Genomic DNA, 15,883 nt, shown 5'->3' on the forward strand with positions numbered 1-15,883 from the left:
AATCAGTGGTGATGGTTGCACAACACTGTTAATGTAGTTCATACCGCCGAACTGTACATGTAACAATGGCTAAAATGGCAAACTTTATGTTATAGGTATTGTACCACAATAAAAAAATCTTGGAAAATTTAGCAAAAATGATGATTCACCCTGTTTGCTTTCCCACACGTCGTTCATTGCAGGGGAGTTTTTTTCCTTGTGCTTGGACACTCTAGACAGTTAGCGGAACGTGTAGGTTGTGCCTCTGGTCTAGCCCAGGAGGCCGTGGCTGCCTTTCCTGTTGGTGCTGGAGGGAGACTTCCAGGGAGGGGACGCAGTGCCTCGGGAGCAGGTTGGTGAGCCCTGGGTTGGTCACGACTTCCCCAGATCTCGGTGCCAGCCCAAGGCCCCTGCTGGCTTTCCTGGTCACCTGAGCTGACCGTCAACCTGAGCATCAATTCATCAGCGTCATCTGCACCCCGCAGGCCTGAGCGCCTTCTCTCTCCCGCCGGGTCCATGTCATCCAGAGGCTCCAGGCATCCCTAAGTGCTTTGGACAAACACAGTTGAACTCATGCAGCCAAGTGCTGGCTGAGCCAGGGGCTGCTTGGAGAGTGACTCACAGGGAGGGGGCGGGAAAAGGACAGAGGTGCCAGGGAGACTTTCTCTCCTGAGGGCTTTGAATCCCCACTCTAGCTTGGGAGCCAGCCCAAGGTCTCCCGCCAAGCAGGCTGATGCAATCTGGACGGGCTCTACAGCCCAAAGAAACATGACCTGCTTCCTTTTCTTCTTCCCCATGACGGCTAGCTTTTTGCCTTATATGAATCATCTCACCCTGTCTTAGTTTGCTTGGGCTGCCATGATAAAGTGCTACAGATCTGCCGGTTTAAAAACCAGAAATGAGTGTTCTCACAGTTCTGGAGGCCGGGAAGTCCAAGATCTAGCTGTCAGCTGATTCAGTTCCCGGTGAGGGCCCTCTTTCTGGCTTGTAGTCTGACCACCACCCACCGGCTCACCGTGGCGGCCACCTGCTGGGCACCTTTGGTCTGCCTGCCAGGCTGGGCTCCATGCCCCTTACGGGAGGCACCTGCTCAAAGTGTACATTGGGCCAAGGAGTCGTCTGTTTAGAGCCCTCCAGGGGCGCCCCCATTTGGTCAGATCCCCTGCTCCTCGGAGCATGTGGCTTTGGCAACACACTGGTCAGCACGTGGGGGAAGAGGCCCACGTTGGGACAGACTGTGGGGATCAGGGTCCCGCAGGCACTGCCTCGGTGAACTCCTGTAGTTTTCCACAAACCTGTGGGTTTCACTCACCCCGCCCAGTGCTCCTACTAATAGCATTTAGTGAATGGAGTCTTTCAAAAGGTGGCTGAAACACTCATTGTTTTCCCCTTTCCAAAGAGAAGGAAAAAATGTAAAACCTAGGAAAACTATACTGTAAAGAACGTTTTAGCCACCAGCCAAAGAGATTTAAGGCTGGAAAATTCAACCTGTTTTAGTTTTAGAAAAATATTTTTCTTTAATTTGATTTCCAGGAGGGCTTAGGGGAAAAAAAATTTACCATCTGGATGGATTCCATTTTCCTGGGTTGGAATTAGCAATGCAATTTGCAGGGTCGGCAGTGATTCCGAAGAGCAGGGCTCTGAGAAATCAGGGCGTTAAGCATCTTCCGAGGATACTTGACGATTCTCCAAATGAAAAGCGCCTCCTATGTGAGATGTGATTAGTGAAATTCGTCCGTCGTGATGTCAGAGCGTTTCACCTGGTCAAGTGGTTCAGTCTGAGTCGATGGGGCGGCCTTTCTGGAAGTTAGCGTCAGGCTGATCACACACGTGTGGTGCAGGGACTGGTCCTCACCAGAGGCTGATGACAGTTCTCAGACAGGAGCATGTGAAGATGCCATTTCTGCCACTTCCCTGCAAGGTCTTCCTTGTGGGTCACTGTGTCCACTGGGGCTCATGCCATTGCAGTGACCCCAGAAAAAAGACACCTATTGGCTGCTGTACTCGAAGAGTCCAGGGTGTATGTAGCTGGCTTCAGGTGTGGGTGTGTGGGACCTGGTCTCTCTCATCGCTCGGTTTCACCTCACCTTTATCCCCACGTGTTGGCTTCCTTCACCAGCTCTCGTGATGGCAAGAGGAGCCCCAGCCTCCATTCTTCCAGGTTCCGCTGCTTCCAAAAAGAGTTTCTCTTCACCAGTAGCTGACTCGTGTGTCCCAGTGGCAGCTCTGATTGGACCCATCCAGGTCACGGGTCCATCCCGAAGCATCCCTGTTGGCCATGATGTTATGCAGATGGGCCGGTCCTGGGTCCTGGGTCCCAGGCTCATCCTAAAGCTGGGCTGGAGGTTGACATTAGCCACGAACCACTGGGACTGATTCTGGGGGAAGAGGGCTCCCCAGAGGAAACCTGGGGCTGTGTTTCTAGGAGCGGGGGCATGCTGACCGGCAGGCACAGCAAATGTCTGCACACCTGCGCTCTCCTGTCTTTACAGTCAGTCCCCTGCTCCCTTCAAACGGCCCTGCTCGAGCCACCCTTCCTTCTCTTCTGAATCCTCGCAGCAAGCGTATGAAGGGCTGTTAGGTGTCAGGCAGCGTGGGTGTGAACCCCAGCCCTGCACGCTTTCTCAGGTGCAGCCGTGGGCAGGTCACTTTCCTCTCCTGAAGCTCAGTGTCCCCATCTGTTAAATGAGGGGGACGGTGTTTTTTTCCCAGGGGGGTCACGAGGGTCAGTGAGTATGTGGAGCTCAGAGTCTGGAAGGCGGGAGGGCTCAGGAAGTGGAGGCTCGTCGTTCACTGCATTTGTCCGGTGGGAAAACTATGTCCTTGTGTCGTTGTCCAAGGCCCCACAGCCAGCTAGTAGCTGAGCTGGGACTTGAGCCCAGCCTGTCTCATCCCGAGCCAAGTACCAGCTCGTTCTGCAGCCTGGCCTCCTCCGTTGACCTGCCTGTTTGTGGAGGGTTTCTCCTGGTACAGCTCACCTCTGCAGGCACCTGGGGTCCGTGCACAAACGCTATTGCACATCTTCAGTGTACCAGGCACTAAGCTAGACCCTGAGCAGACAAGGCAGAACGAACATTCAGAGCAGTCATTTGATGGGGTGAGCCGGGCAGCCCCGAGGATGGAGGACGGATGCTTCGTGCTGTAGGGGTGACCTTTCCAAGAGAGGAGACGGTGAGCTGTGTCTGCCCAGAGGAACTGGGGCTGTACAGGCAGCGAGGGGAAGGATGTGAATGCCTTGCCGCTTTAGCGGGGCCTGTGTAAAGCTTGATGAGCTGATCGGTGTTCCTTGAACGGAGTTTGCCCAGTGGGTTTGGTCACCATTAAGTTGTTGACTCTTGCTAACAATGGCCTGTAATCTCCTTATTTCCAGTGTGGAATAATTTACTGGCTATTCGGTGGTGCCATCAGGAATCTCGGAAGCCCAGCACGTGTAACTAAATGGCTTCAGCCACTCCAGGTATGGCACGTACTTCCATAGATACCATCTATGGAGAGCCTTAAAAATTCACAGTAGTTAGGGGTGTGTGTGGGGGTGTGGGTGTGTTTGCAGAAAGAGAAAATAAAACAGAATTAGTGTCAGCCAGAACTTTGTTTGAAATGAGAATTTGACTACCTTTTAAAATTGCACTGAGTCTGTCATATTGTTATCACATTAGCTGTCACCAGACTGAATTTTTATAATTATCTCCAACTCACCGCTCCCTTTCTCGCCACCATTCTTAATGACCTGAGAGGTAGGCAATTAGAGCAGCCGTATGACTAGCTGATTCCCTTCTAACACCCGGTAAACCCCAGGAGCAGAAATACACGGGGATGTTTGCAATGACCGAGAGGGGCCACAGGAGCAACGTGAGAGGGATCCAGACGGAAGCCACCTTTGACCTCTCTGCACAGGTGAGGATTCTGCCCCGGGGTTCTGGCGGTTCTGGGCAGCGGACCTGTATACAACAGACTCTCCTTTCTCCCGAGTCCACCTTCACCCCTGCTGTGTGTGCTCTGAGGCGGGGGTGGGGGGGCGGTGCTCAGATTCAGAAGAAACGTCTAAGTGCTTTAGTGTACGTAGGCTCAGCCTTCCTGGGTCTAACACCAGCCAACACTTACACAGCACCTACTGTGGGACGGGCACTGCTCCAAGCCTGTTATGTACACTCATTAACTTAACGCTCTGGAAAAACTCGGTGAGAACAGGACCTAATCCATTTTGTGGTCCTTCCTAACAGTAGCAGGTAAAGGGGTGGAAGAGCGGTGCACCATGTGTGACGTGTGTGGCAGGAGGGCCCTGTGTGTGCTGGGGCCTCCTTCTGGGAGCCAGGTCCTCGGTGCTGGCATGATGCAACGTCTGTACCTGCGACCTGCACACAAATCCACATGGCAACCGAAATAAAATTTCACAACACCGGGACTTCCCTGGTGGCACAGTGGTTAAGAATCCGCCTGCCAATGCAGGGGACACGGGTTCGAGCCCTGGTCCGGGAAGATCCCACATGCCGCGGAGCAACTAAGCCCGTGCGCCGCAACTACCGAGCCTGCGCTCTAGAGCCCACGAGCCACAACTACTGAGCCCACGTGCCACAACTACTGAAGCCCACATGCCTAGAGCCCACGCTCTGCAGCAAGAGAAGCCACTGCGGTGAGAAGCCTGCGCACCGCAACGAAGAGTAGCCCTCACTCACCGCAACTAGAGAAAGCCCGCATGCAGCAACAAAGACCTGATGCAGCCAAAAATAATAAATAAATAAATAAATTAATAAATTAATTAATTAATTAAAAAAAAAACAACACTAGAATTTCACAAAACAATCTGACTTTATTATATGGGATGAACTCCAGAATGTTGGTAAGACCCTCTAACTTGATGTCTCTCCACAAATGGGTCACAGCAAAAACCCTGCTCTGTAAATCCCACCCCTGTCCCCATCTCTTTAGCTCCTACTCCCAGCACCTTGGTGGGTGTTGCCTCATGCATGTGCGTGTGGTGACTCAGTCTTCATTTTGGCTGAATTTGTCCTTTGCTTTTTGTTGTTGTTGTTGTTTTTCTATTTTCTTCCCTCATTTTAAAAAAGTTTTTTTTATTGTAGTATAGTTGCTTTACAATGTTGTATTAGTTTCTACTGTACAGCAAAGTGAATCAGCTATACGTATACATATACTCCCTCTTTTTTGTATTTCCTTCCCATTTAGGTCACCACAGAGCACTGAGCCGAGTTCCCTGTGCTATACAGTAGGTTCTCATTAGTTATCTGTTTTATACATGGTATCAATAGTGTATATATTTCAATCCCAATCTCCCAATTCATCCCACCTCCCCCCTTTCCCCTTGGTATCTATACACTTGTTCTCTACATCTCTGTCTCTACTTCTGCTTTGTAAATAAGATCGCCTGTACCAGTTTTTTTCAGATTCCACATATTTGGAATCTGGAGTCTTGTTCCCAGGATTTTTCTGACCCAAGAATGCTAGTTGGAGGTGGTCAGCGCTTAGAATGACAGATGCAGGTGAGGGTTTTGTTAGAGGATGTCCTGCCTTTCCTCTGTCCTGAAGCTAGTTCTCTACAGCAGCCAGTGATGTCCAAGGTCATAGTAAGAACCAGAATAAAGACTGCCACTTTTTGAATGCTCCCTCTGTGCCAGGTCTGTGTCCAACTCTCTCTGTGTAGTATAGTATACCACACTCCGTCACAACAACAATCCCATGAACGTGGTAATAAGCCACTTCTGTGCATTGAGCACGTGTGCTAAGTGCCAGGCTAAGTACTCTGCATGCAACATTGTGTTAAATGTTCTATAATGTTATAGGAAGATATCCTTGTCCGCATTTTACAGGTGGAGAAACTGAGGCTCACAGAGGTTAGGCAACTGACTTACAGCTATGCAATTAACGAGAGAATCTCAGGTTCAAGGGGGATTGTCCTTAACAACTTAGCTTTCCTGATGGGACACTGACCAAACATCTTTGGGGTTTTGGCTGCCCCATTTTTTCTCCCGAAACTGTGGTATTGAGGTCACCTTGCTGTCATCAAAGGGAAGAAAAATCCCACTCACAATTCTTATTTATTTGTTTCTTCTTACAATTATTATTATTATTATTTGCACAGAAATCATTTTCCTGTGTTAGTCCCATTTTCCCCAAACAGCATAAATGATTTAGCTACCTACTGCGCTATGGCAGCTGCCACTCTCGGCAGGGGAGTTGCAAAGTTGAAATCGTAATGATGAGAAGACGCTGGTGAACGTGCTGCTTCCCGAGGGAGGGAAGAAGCCCATCATAAGCTCAGGCCACTGAGGGTTGGCTTGGCAGGGAATGGCTTTCTCCTTCATTGGTTTCTGTGTTTTCCCCTTCATTTCCCTTTTTAAATGTTAGAGCATATCAAATGAGCCCCCTCTCCCTCCAGGGCAGTTTCAATCTCTTACATTTTTTGGTTGGGCATTCCTGTGGGTTGGTTGTTTTATTTTTATTTTTGGATGATGGATTGAGTAGCGGCATGGAGAGTTTTGAGGTAAGAGAGTTTTATTTTTACAGTTTAGGCAAAATCGCAAAAATAAATGAGGCTAAGAGCTCTCTGGCCAAGGCCGTCTCTTTTAGTGCTTACAGGACTGACCGTTTTGTTGGCCTTCAACAGTTAATTATAATAGGAACCGACACACATGGCGTGCATTACTTAGATCCAGCTTTTTAAAAAAATTTTATTGGAGTATAGTTGATTTACAATGTTGTGCTAGTTTCAGGTGTACAGCAGAGTGAATCAGTTATACATATACGTATGTCCACTTTTTTTTTTTTTTAGATTCTTTTCCTATATAGGCCATTACAGAGTATTGCACAGGAGTTCCCTGTGCAATACAGCAGGGTCTTATTGGTTATCTATTTTATATATAGTAGTGTGTGTGGGACTGACATAGATCCAGCTTTAATGCCAGAGTTTTGGCTGAGGCAGACTTTCCAAATCAAGTATTTTTGCCAGAAGTGACAAATTTCCTTTCCCAGAGTAGATCAGATGCTGATGGGAACAGATGGCCTCCTGTCCCCTCCCTGCCCCACCAGAGCTTTTCTGCCAGGCCAACCTTTCTCCGCTACTTCCCTTCCCACCCTAAGGTGTTAGCATCCCCTCACCACGTGAGTTTTGTTGTTTGTTACTGCACCCACCAGACTCACAATAACTCCTTTCTTTAAGAAGTCCTGGCTGGCCTGATAAGACAAGGGCAGCAGCCTCGAGAGACTTAAAAAGAGCTTGTCCATTTATGTTTCTGAAAAGCCCTCGCCTGTGTTAAAAGTTTCCCTGTGCACATATGTGTCAGGGAATGTTTTCTTGGGCTCCAAGACTGTATTTCTTGGCCAGAGGGAAAGTGCAGTCTGTATACTTAAAAATGTGAAATCTGAGATGATCTTTACATGATCAATAGCTTGTCGGTTTGGTTCAGCCACATCTTCGATATTGTCAGCTTTGATTAAATTTGCTGTTCTGCCTTTTCACCATTCCACCCCCCCTCCCCTGCTCCCCACCCGCCCCGGACTCTCCGACCTGTCCCAGGTACCTGGTATCCAGAGCTGGCAGTTGTGGTCCGTCTCTCCTTAACACGAGGTTGAAGGGTATCCCAGGTGGTAAGCAGAATGAGGGAGGACCCAGAAGTGAATGGGGGCATTTCCATGGTGATCCTATTCTCCTGGAGAGGAAGAGAAAGAAGGCAGAGTTTTGAGCAGAGTGAAAACAAAAAAATACATTTTTCCCCCTGCTTATTCCTGACCAGTACTAACTTCGGACTGTTTTGAGCTGGAATCCTTGGTCGTATCATGGAGACACGCTAGATGGCATGTTCTAAGATTCTTTCCCTGATAAGATAGAGAATTGTTGGCAAATGCTTTTCGTTTTAAGGGCTTATCCATATGAGCTTTTGAGGGAACCTTTTATTATTATATTCATTGATGAGGAAAATGGAGAGGCAGGTTCTGAAACAATCATCCCAAGGCTTAAATGAGGTATTTCTTTTTATAAAAATCAAAATTGTCTGGGCTGAGATTCTAATCAATGGCAGGAATGGGTCACGGTTGCCTAGTAGTCTAGTTTGTGTCCCGGTGTACACATGTAACCTTTGGTTAGTTAGTGGCCATTTAAACAACAGACCCATACCTTAAAGGCAAGAACGTTCAAGACCCAGGAAACAGTGGAGGGCATGAGGAACCAAGCGATTGCTCCAGAAGGGGCAATGCCCAGTAGACAAAATGAAATACATAGACATGGACTTATCTAACTAGGGGCCCCAGATCATTGGATGTTCCCTCCTTTCTTGTGAATCTCGAAGGTGGAGTGTTTGGGGGCAAGGGGTGTGTGCAGAGCTGAATACATATCAGCAGGGCTTTTAGGGGTTTGGTGCTGGATTATTTAGAAGTCAGAACCTCAGTGTGGAGTAGTCTAGAGAGAAAGAAGCACAATGAAGAAAGCCTTTATACATTAAAGCCACAGGCTCAGACAAATAGTACACATGCCTGTGCAACATGACAAAGAAGAGAGACCGGGAAGAAGTGAATGAACACCTTTCATCCATCGAAAAGTGGCAACGTATTTTCCTGATTGGAATATTCATTGACAAAGCACTTTAATTTCCAGTTGTTTTCAGAGTTAAGGTGGAGGTGAACAGTGCATGCTGCAGTGATAGCATGGTGGTGTTGAGCTCCCGAGGTTGAATTAGGCGACTTTGGGTCATCTGCTCCTTTTCTGTGAAATTACCCGAGTGGGTGCAGCTACACGATATGGGATCTGTTTCACAGTGTTCATTGCACTGAACCCAGGAGTTGAAATGAGCCATAAGAAAGAAAACTCTGTTGCTTTGCTGTTTCTGTGTAGGAGTTTGTAATCGACACACCATGCGAAAATGCTGAGAAGATGTACATTGGAAACGCCACGTACGGGAATTATGCAGCAGTCTTTGCCCAGCTCATCATAAACGGAAGATCTCAAGGTTTGTTACTGACACAGAAACCTAGGATATTTCCCTTTACTAGTACTATTCTCCCGTGAGTACTTTACACAGAAAACCCACCTCAGAGGGCTGTTTCTACCTTGTAAAAAAATTCAGCACTAACATTATCTCCTAAATATACATGATGAGACGATTTATCATTACATTCAACATTAGACACTATAATGGGCAGTGCACAGTCATAGAACAAACTGAATTTCAAGATCAACATAATTGTACACTGTCCCAGGAAATGAGCAAAGCTTTGATCATATCTTTAGAGACTTTAGTGTCTCTTCACCTTCCTTAGGGCCCCACTGTTTCATCGTTCCTGTCCGCGATGAAAACGGAAGCATGTACCCAGGAGTGACAGCTATTGATATGATGTATAAAGAAGGTGAGTCCCTAGGTGACCCCTCTCCCACCCTCCTTTGCACTTCCTGCCTGCTCCCTACCCCACCCAATGAGAATCTAACCTAACTCATGAAAGCAGTGAAGGCAGAGAAGACTCTGATTTTGAAGCCTGATTAGTCTTCTGTGTATGGCAGTTAGAGAAGGTTGCAGACTGCCATTTATGAACACGCATTGGTCCCATTTCTCCCAGCCTCTCGTGTTTACTAGTCATGAGGCAGCTCTGTCCCCAGCTGTTTTCGTCTCCTCTCTCCTTCTTGGACTTGTGGGCCCTTGGAGGGCAGGTTGAGGTTCTCTCTTTCATGGCCCAGAGCCACCAGCCTCAGTGGGTCCTAAGGATTGCCTCCATGGACTAGTTTGCTAGGGCTGTTGTACTCACACTGAGTGGCTTAAACAACAGAAATGTATCGACTCACAATTGTGGAGGCTACGAGTCCGAGGTCAAGGTGTCAGGGGAGTTGGTTCCTTCTGAGGGCTGGGATGGGGAGGCTATGCTCCAGACCTCTCTCCTTGGCTTGTAGGTGGCCATCTTCATGTTCACACAGCGTTCTACCTGTGTGCTTGTCTGTGTCCTATTTCCTCTTTTTATAAGGACACTGGTCATTTGAATGAGGGCCCACAAATGCCCTCATTTTAAGTTGATAGCCTCTGTAAAGACCCTTTCTCCAAATAAGGTTACATTCACGGGTATTAGGGGTGAGGACTGCAACGTATCAATCTTGGGGGAGACACAGTGCAACCCAGAATGCTCAGTGAGAGCAGGCCATGCCTGTGGGCTCCACTGGTTGTCCCCAGCCAAGTGAAGCCAGAAACGCAGGTGGGGGGAGAAGGGAAAAAAGAGAGAGGAAAGAGCAGAAGGGAAGGGGGCGGAGACGATCCTTTGGAGGATGGGGCTAAACTCACCCTGGCCCTGTAGGGATATTGACCACCGCGTGCCTGCAGGAATGGGCTGCAAGTGCTTTAGGTGACTGAGGCCCTGATCCCTTGAAAACACCTGACGTGTCAAGCGCTGTTGAGAGTAGAGGGGTCACCCGGCCCTCATGAAGTGGTGCCAGACATTCATGACACTGGCAAACCCAGAAAGTCTGAGCTGGTTTCTTTGTAAGCTCGTAAGTACCACTGTGACCTTGTCAAGGGGTGATGTTCTAAATAAGACCTGCACTAAAAAAAGATCTTTTCTCCCAGAGTAAGTCTCCCTAAGTGTGAGATGAACAAAAAATAGACCCCAGATTCCGACAGGTGTTCTGAGGAAATGGGTCTGGCAGATTTTAAGAAACTTCTTCGGACGTGGTCACCCTACCCACCCACTGCTGTCCCTCTGGCCGTTTCCCAATGTCTTCTAGGCATTTGCTGTCACAAATTCACCCCCTGTTCTGGGGAGGAAGCACCGAGAAGGGGGAGGAATTTGAGTTCTGCGTCACTGGGGGGCGTAAGGGGCTTTCCTCCTTCTCTGTGTTCAGTCTGATGTTCTTTCAGTTGCCTAGAATTCTCCCTTTTCTAGTCACAGCAACTGCTCAGGTGGGAAGCTGTGTCCCCGCCAGACCCCACCCCCCAGCTGGCCTCAGAGCAGGTGGTCTGCACAGAGGGTCTAGCATTTTCTCCTCTATTCTTGGTAGGAAGGAGGGGGCTGGAGAAGCAGGCACCACTCTTCATGGCAACAAGCAAACAGCATCCCCACCCCAAATAAGAAAGCAGCAACAATTCGGGAAGTGAGAGAAAGGGCTTTGCGTTTTAGCAGCGACAGACCTGGGAAGTGGCCCGGACAGTATTTCTGATGCACATAAACTTGCCCCCTACAGCTCCGTTTCCCGTCTGCTCTCTCTAGGTCTGCATGGTGTTGATAACGGGATTCTGAGATTTGACAAGGTTCGGATACCAAGGGAGAACCTGCTGGATAAGTGAGTAGTTGTCTCCTTAACTCGAACTTGCTGCGCGTGTGAGCTCTTTGCCCGCCTTCCCAGGCCTGGTTCCTGGGTCTCGTGGGCTGTACGTCCAGAGTGTCTTCTCATAACCTCTCCTACAATTTTACTGACAATTAATTGAGAAATGTAGATAAGCAAATCAAAAAAAGTTAAAATTATCCCAAATGCTATCACCCAGACACAATGTTTGTTATCCTTTCACGTATAACACTTTAGACTTTTCTCTATGAGGTTATATCTAAAGAGAGAGAGAGATGTTCGATTTTCACTGAATGAAGTCCCCTTAGAAATTCTATTTTTTTTAACTTGTAATTTCTGTTTAACATTATATGTCCAATGTTTCTGTGCAACAATAAATACACATAGGCATTATCATTTTTATTTTTATTTATTTATTTTATTTTTGGCTGCGTTGGGTCTTCGTTGCTGCGCACAGGCTTTCTCTAGTTGTGGCGAGCGGGGGCTACTCTCTATTGCAGTGCACAGGCTTCTCATTGCGGTGGCTGCTCTTGTTGCGGAGCACGGGCTCTAGGCGCGCAGGCTTCAGTAGTTGTGGCACACGGGTTTCAGTAGTTGTGGCTCGTGGGCTCTAGAGTGCAGGCTCAGTAGTTGTGGCGCACGGGCTTTGTTGCTCCGCGGCATGTGGGATCTTCCCGGACCAGGGATAGAACCCATGACCCCTTCATTGGCAGGTGGATTCTTAACCACTGCGCCACCAGGGAAGCCCCTATCATTTTTAATATTGCCATAATAGACTGTTAAATGATCTATAAGTTATGTATCAATCCCTTATTGTTGGTATTTAGGTTATTTCCTTAAAAAATTTTTTTTTGGCTATCATAAAATAATTAGTGTTATTGCCTCCTTTGTGGATGACAGGAGATAAGGTACCATCCTTCAGCTTCAGAGGCTGTTCTAACCAGTACTGGTTGGGTGGATAATATCAGAGGTGCTTAGTGTCATTTCCCAGCATCCCTCAGTGAGGTCAGATGGGTGAAAGAATGAGGTGAAGGTTGCTTCTACAAGTGCATTCCAGGGGTGGAGCCCCAGGGGTTCACTATGCTCTTTGCAGAGGCTAAGAAACACCAATTAACTTTACTTTTCTCAGCAGCATTTCATGTATCCAATAAAAATCCTGAACTACAGTGATATTTAAATATGTGAAGAAGCAAGCCATCAGGCTTGCTGCTTGCTTTCCTATAGATTTTCCTTTAACACTTTACTCCTTTTTAATTTTTATTTTTAATTAATTTTTATTGGAATATAGTTGATTTACAACGTTGTGTTAGTTTCAGGTGTACAGCAAAGTGAATCAGTTATACATATACATATATCCACTCTTTTTTAGATTCTGTTCCCATATAGGTCATTACAGAATATTGGGTAGAGTTCCCTGCGCTATATAGTAGGTTCTTATTAGTTATCTATTTTATATATAGTAGTGTGTATATGTCACTCCCAGTCTCCCAGTTTATCCCTCTCCTCCCTTTCACCCCTGGTAACCATAAATTTGTTTTCTACATCTGTGACTCTATTTCTGTTTTGTAGATAGGTTCATTTGTACCATTTTTTAAGATTCCACATATAAGCGATATCATATGATATTTGTCTTTGTCTGACTTACTTCATTCAGTATGACAATCTCTAGGTCCGTCCATGTCACTGCAAATGGCATTATTTCGTTCTTTTTTTTATGGCTGAGTAATATTCCATTGCATATATGTACCACATCTTCTTTATCCATTCCTCTGTTGATGGGCATTTAGGTTGCTTCCATGTCCTGGCTATTGTAAATAGTGCTGCAATGAACACTGGGGTAACTTTACTCCTTTTTACTGCCTGCAAGTTCTTGCCAGTAAATAAATGTCACACATGCCAAAAGTTTAAGGAAGATATGGTGGAAACAAACTTAAAATGGACCAAATTCTGGTTGACATTTTTCCCTCTGTGAATTGGTAGGAAATGAAATGGAAACAACAGAAGCATCGTTGTAGTTGTCCTGGTGGGTGATGAAGGCCCCAGGCCTCCTCAGGAATGACCAGTGCCCATGCCAGCAAATCATAGGACCACCAGCCTTCCCCAGAGGTGCCTGTACCTTTCCTGGTGACTTATCAGCATCCCTCCACTCTCGGAGATGGGGAAGAGGGAAGGAAAGCCACAGATGTGGAGCTCTCCATTTTTCATCCATACTAATAGGATCTTAATGGACTGGACAGTCCTCGGCCAGAACCTGGACCCACTGGCTTAGCATTCATCCAATGCACTAGGGATTAGAAAGTCAGATTCAACCAGAAAGAAAAATGATAGGGAGCTACACGGTCTGTAGAAAATATGAGAATATATAGAATATTCTTTGGTAAGCAAGATTTGATTTAAAAGCCATTCCATTGGTATTTAAGCTGCCTCCCAAATACTACAGAACAGCAGAGGCAACACACTTTGGGGGTGTTGGTTTATCACTTGATCAAAAAGGGGTCTATAAGCAGATGTACAGATTCAATGATATTCCTGTCAAAATCCCAGCTGCCTTTTTTTGTGTGTGTGAAAAAACTGAGAAACTGGTTCTAAAATTCATATGGAAATGCAAGAGACTCAGACTACCCAAAACAATTTTGATAAAGGAGAACAAAGTAGGAGGACTCACATCCCTGATCTGAAAAATTACTACAAATCTACAGTTATCAAGATAGTGTGGAATTGGCATACGGCTAGATGTATGAACAATGGAATAGATAGAGGATCTAGAGATAAATCCTTGCACTTATGTCAATTAATATTCAACAAGGGTGACAAGATAATTTAATGGGGAAAAATGGTCTTCTCAACAAATGGTGCTGGAACAAATGGATATCATAAGCATGAAGTTGACCTTCATATGACCTTTACCTCATATGATATACAAAAATTAACACAGGATGGATCACAGATCTAAATGTAAGAGTTAAAAGTATAAAACTCATAAAAGAAAACATAAGTGTGCTGGGACTTCGGTCCTCATGCCTGTCTTCGTCATAGTCCACTGCTGAGTTGCAGGGTAGTAGTGGCGGGAAATCTGCTCTTACTTTCCATGAGTTGAGCCTTTCTCAGCATCTCCTGGGGAGGCACTTGTCCTGCTCCCCACGCTGCTGTCTTGTGAGGGAGGATCCAGGATGGGGAACCCTGTGCGACTTCCCTGTGTGTGCTCGTGGGAGCCACCTGACCTCATTTCTAGGCGCCATGTTCTTCTCTTACGTTAACCCCATCTCTCTTTTCCACCTGCCTCTCCCCCACCGCAGGTTCGGTTCTGTGGCTCCAGATGGGCAGTACCACTCCCCCATTAAGGACAAGAGTGCAAGATTCAATGCGATATTGGCGGTGCTGACCCCTTCGAGACTGGCTGTGACTTTCCAAGCTACGGGCTCTGTGAAGGTAACTGACTCTGATGTTAATTTCCCTCGCTATTTATTCTCTGCATGTTCCAGGGGTGAGTAACAATGTCAAGGGGTGAGTAACAATGTCAAGAGTTGAGCTGCTTGAGCCACGGTTGGTGTAAGGTGGCCTGGGTTGCTGGTTAGATGCTAGCGAGTGCCAGTTGGCCCTGCACAGAGAACCTTTCTGCAGCCTTCTTACCGTGGGGTCCCATCCCCCTGCATCCCAGATGTGTGCTGCTGATTACGGTGGGTGGAACATAGGCGGTGCGGCAACAGGGCCACTAAAGATGGTCCCGGGAGAATAATTGGTTGTTCAGAACAAACACATCTTCTGGAAAAGCAGCTAAGAGCTGACTCATGGATAAGGGCCTGCGTGCCTTGGCTGAATTCACTGGGGAGCATTGATGCTTGGCGCGGCTGTTTGGCGTGTGACAGTCACCATCACAGGCAGGAGTTCATGAGGCCAGACCTCCAGAAGCCAACTCTGCCTCCCATTTCACCCCCGCCCCCTCCTCTGTCTTGGTTTGGAAAAAGCAGCCAGGAGAGAAAAGCTCTGGAAGGCTGCCTGCTCCGCAGGGCACTGCACTGTCTGTTCTCTGGTCCCTCCCCGTCTCTTTGTATCTCTTAAGCTCCACTGAGCCTGGGGAAGCTGGAAGGAGAATTGACATACCCGTGAATATCCATCTGTGGCTTGAACCCGATGCTCCATCAAGAAGGAGTAAGTTTCGTTCACCTGACTCCAGGCCTGACATCAGTGTGCAGCCACCTGGAAAGCAGGAAAATCCTTCCTTTCTCCCTCCTGCCGGGTCTGCACTGCTCACGGGAAGCCTGCCTGACCGAGCTCTCTCATGTGGTGCCCTTCCCGCCAGTGGGTGCAGCTGTGACCCTCAGTCCTGAGCCAGTGACCATCTGCCCGCCCGTGGGCGCTGCTTTATGTGCTTGTTTTCGGTGGCTCTTTAAAGTGAGTGGGGTGCGTATTCAGTTCTGAAGACCCAGGTCCAGAGTGGCTCAGCGGGTCTCAGCTGAACCGGCTGAGTCAGTGAGGCCCCAGGAGAGCCTCAGGATGCAGGCCCAGGGGTGAGGCCAAGGCGCTGGCACAGCGGCAAAGTACGGAGGAAAATACTGCTTCCAAGTCTGTGATAGACACTGTTTTTCAGCCCTTTTCCAGACTCCAGAAGGAGGCAAGAGGAGAGAAAGCAGACGAGCC

The 15,883-nt window shown here is 47.6% G+C and overlaps 1 protein-coding gene across 4 annotated transcripts in view; it reads left to right on the plus strand.

The window, feature by feature from the left end:
- Positions 1 to 15,883, plus strand: part of ACOXL (acyl-CoA oxidase like) — a 367,866-nt gene that overhangs the window by 59,125 nt on the left and 292,858 nt on the right. For 3 of the 4 annotated variants that reach the window (XM_059942311.1, XM_059942312.1, XM_059942315.1), the window contains exons 4-9: positions 3,350 to 3,436; positions 3,775 to 3,873; positions 8,819 to 8,933; positions 9,244 to 9,330; positions 11,170 to 11,242; positions 14,542 to 14,674. In XM_059942311.1, coding sequence (XP_059798294.1) covers positions 3,350 to 3,436; positions 3,775 to 3,873; positions 8,819 to 8,933; positions 9,244 to 9,330; positions 11,170 to 11,242; positions 14,542 to 14,674 — 594 coding nt within the window. The remainder of the gene's footprint in view (positions 1 to 3,349; positions 3,437 to 3,774; positions 3,874 to 8,818; positions 8,934 to 9,243; positions 9,331 to 11,169; positions 11,243 to 14,541; positions 14,675 to 15,883) is intronic. The other variant, XM_059942314.1, reaches the window with a different exon arrangement.

This window comes from Balaenoptera ricei, chromosome 13, assembly GCF_028023285.1.
Source record: "Balaenoptera ricei isolate mBalRic1 chromosome 13, mBalRic1.hap2, whole genome shotgun sequence".
Lineage (NCBI taxonomy): Eukaryota > Metazoa > Chordata > Mammalia > Artiodactyla > Balaenopteridae > Balaenoptera > Balaenoptera ricei.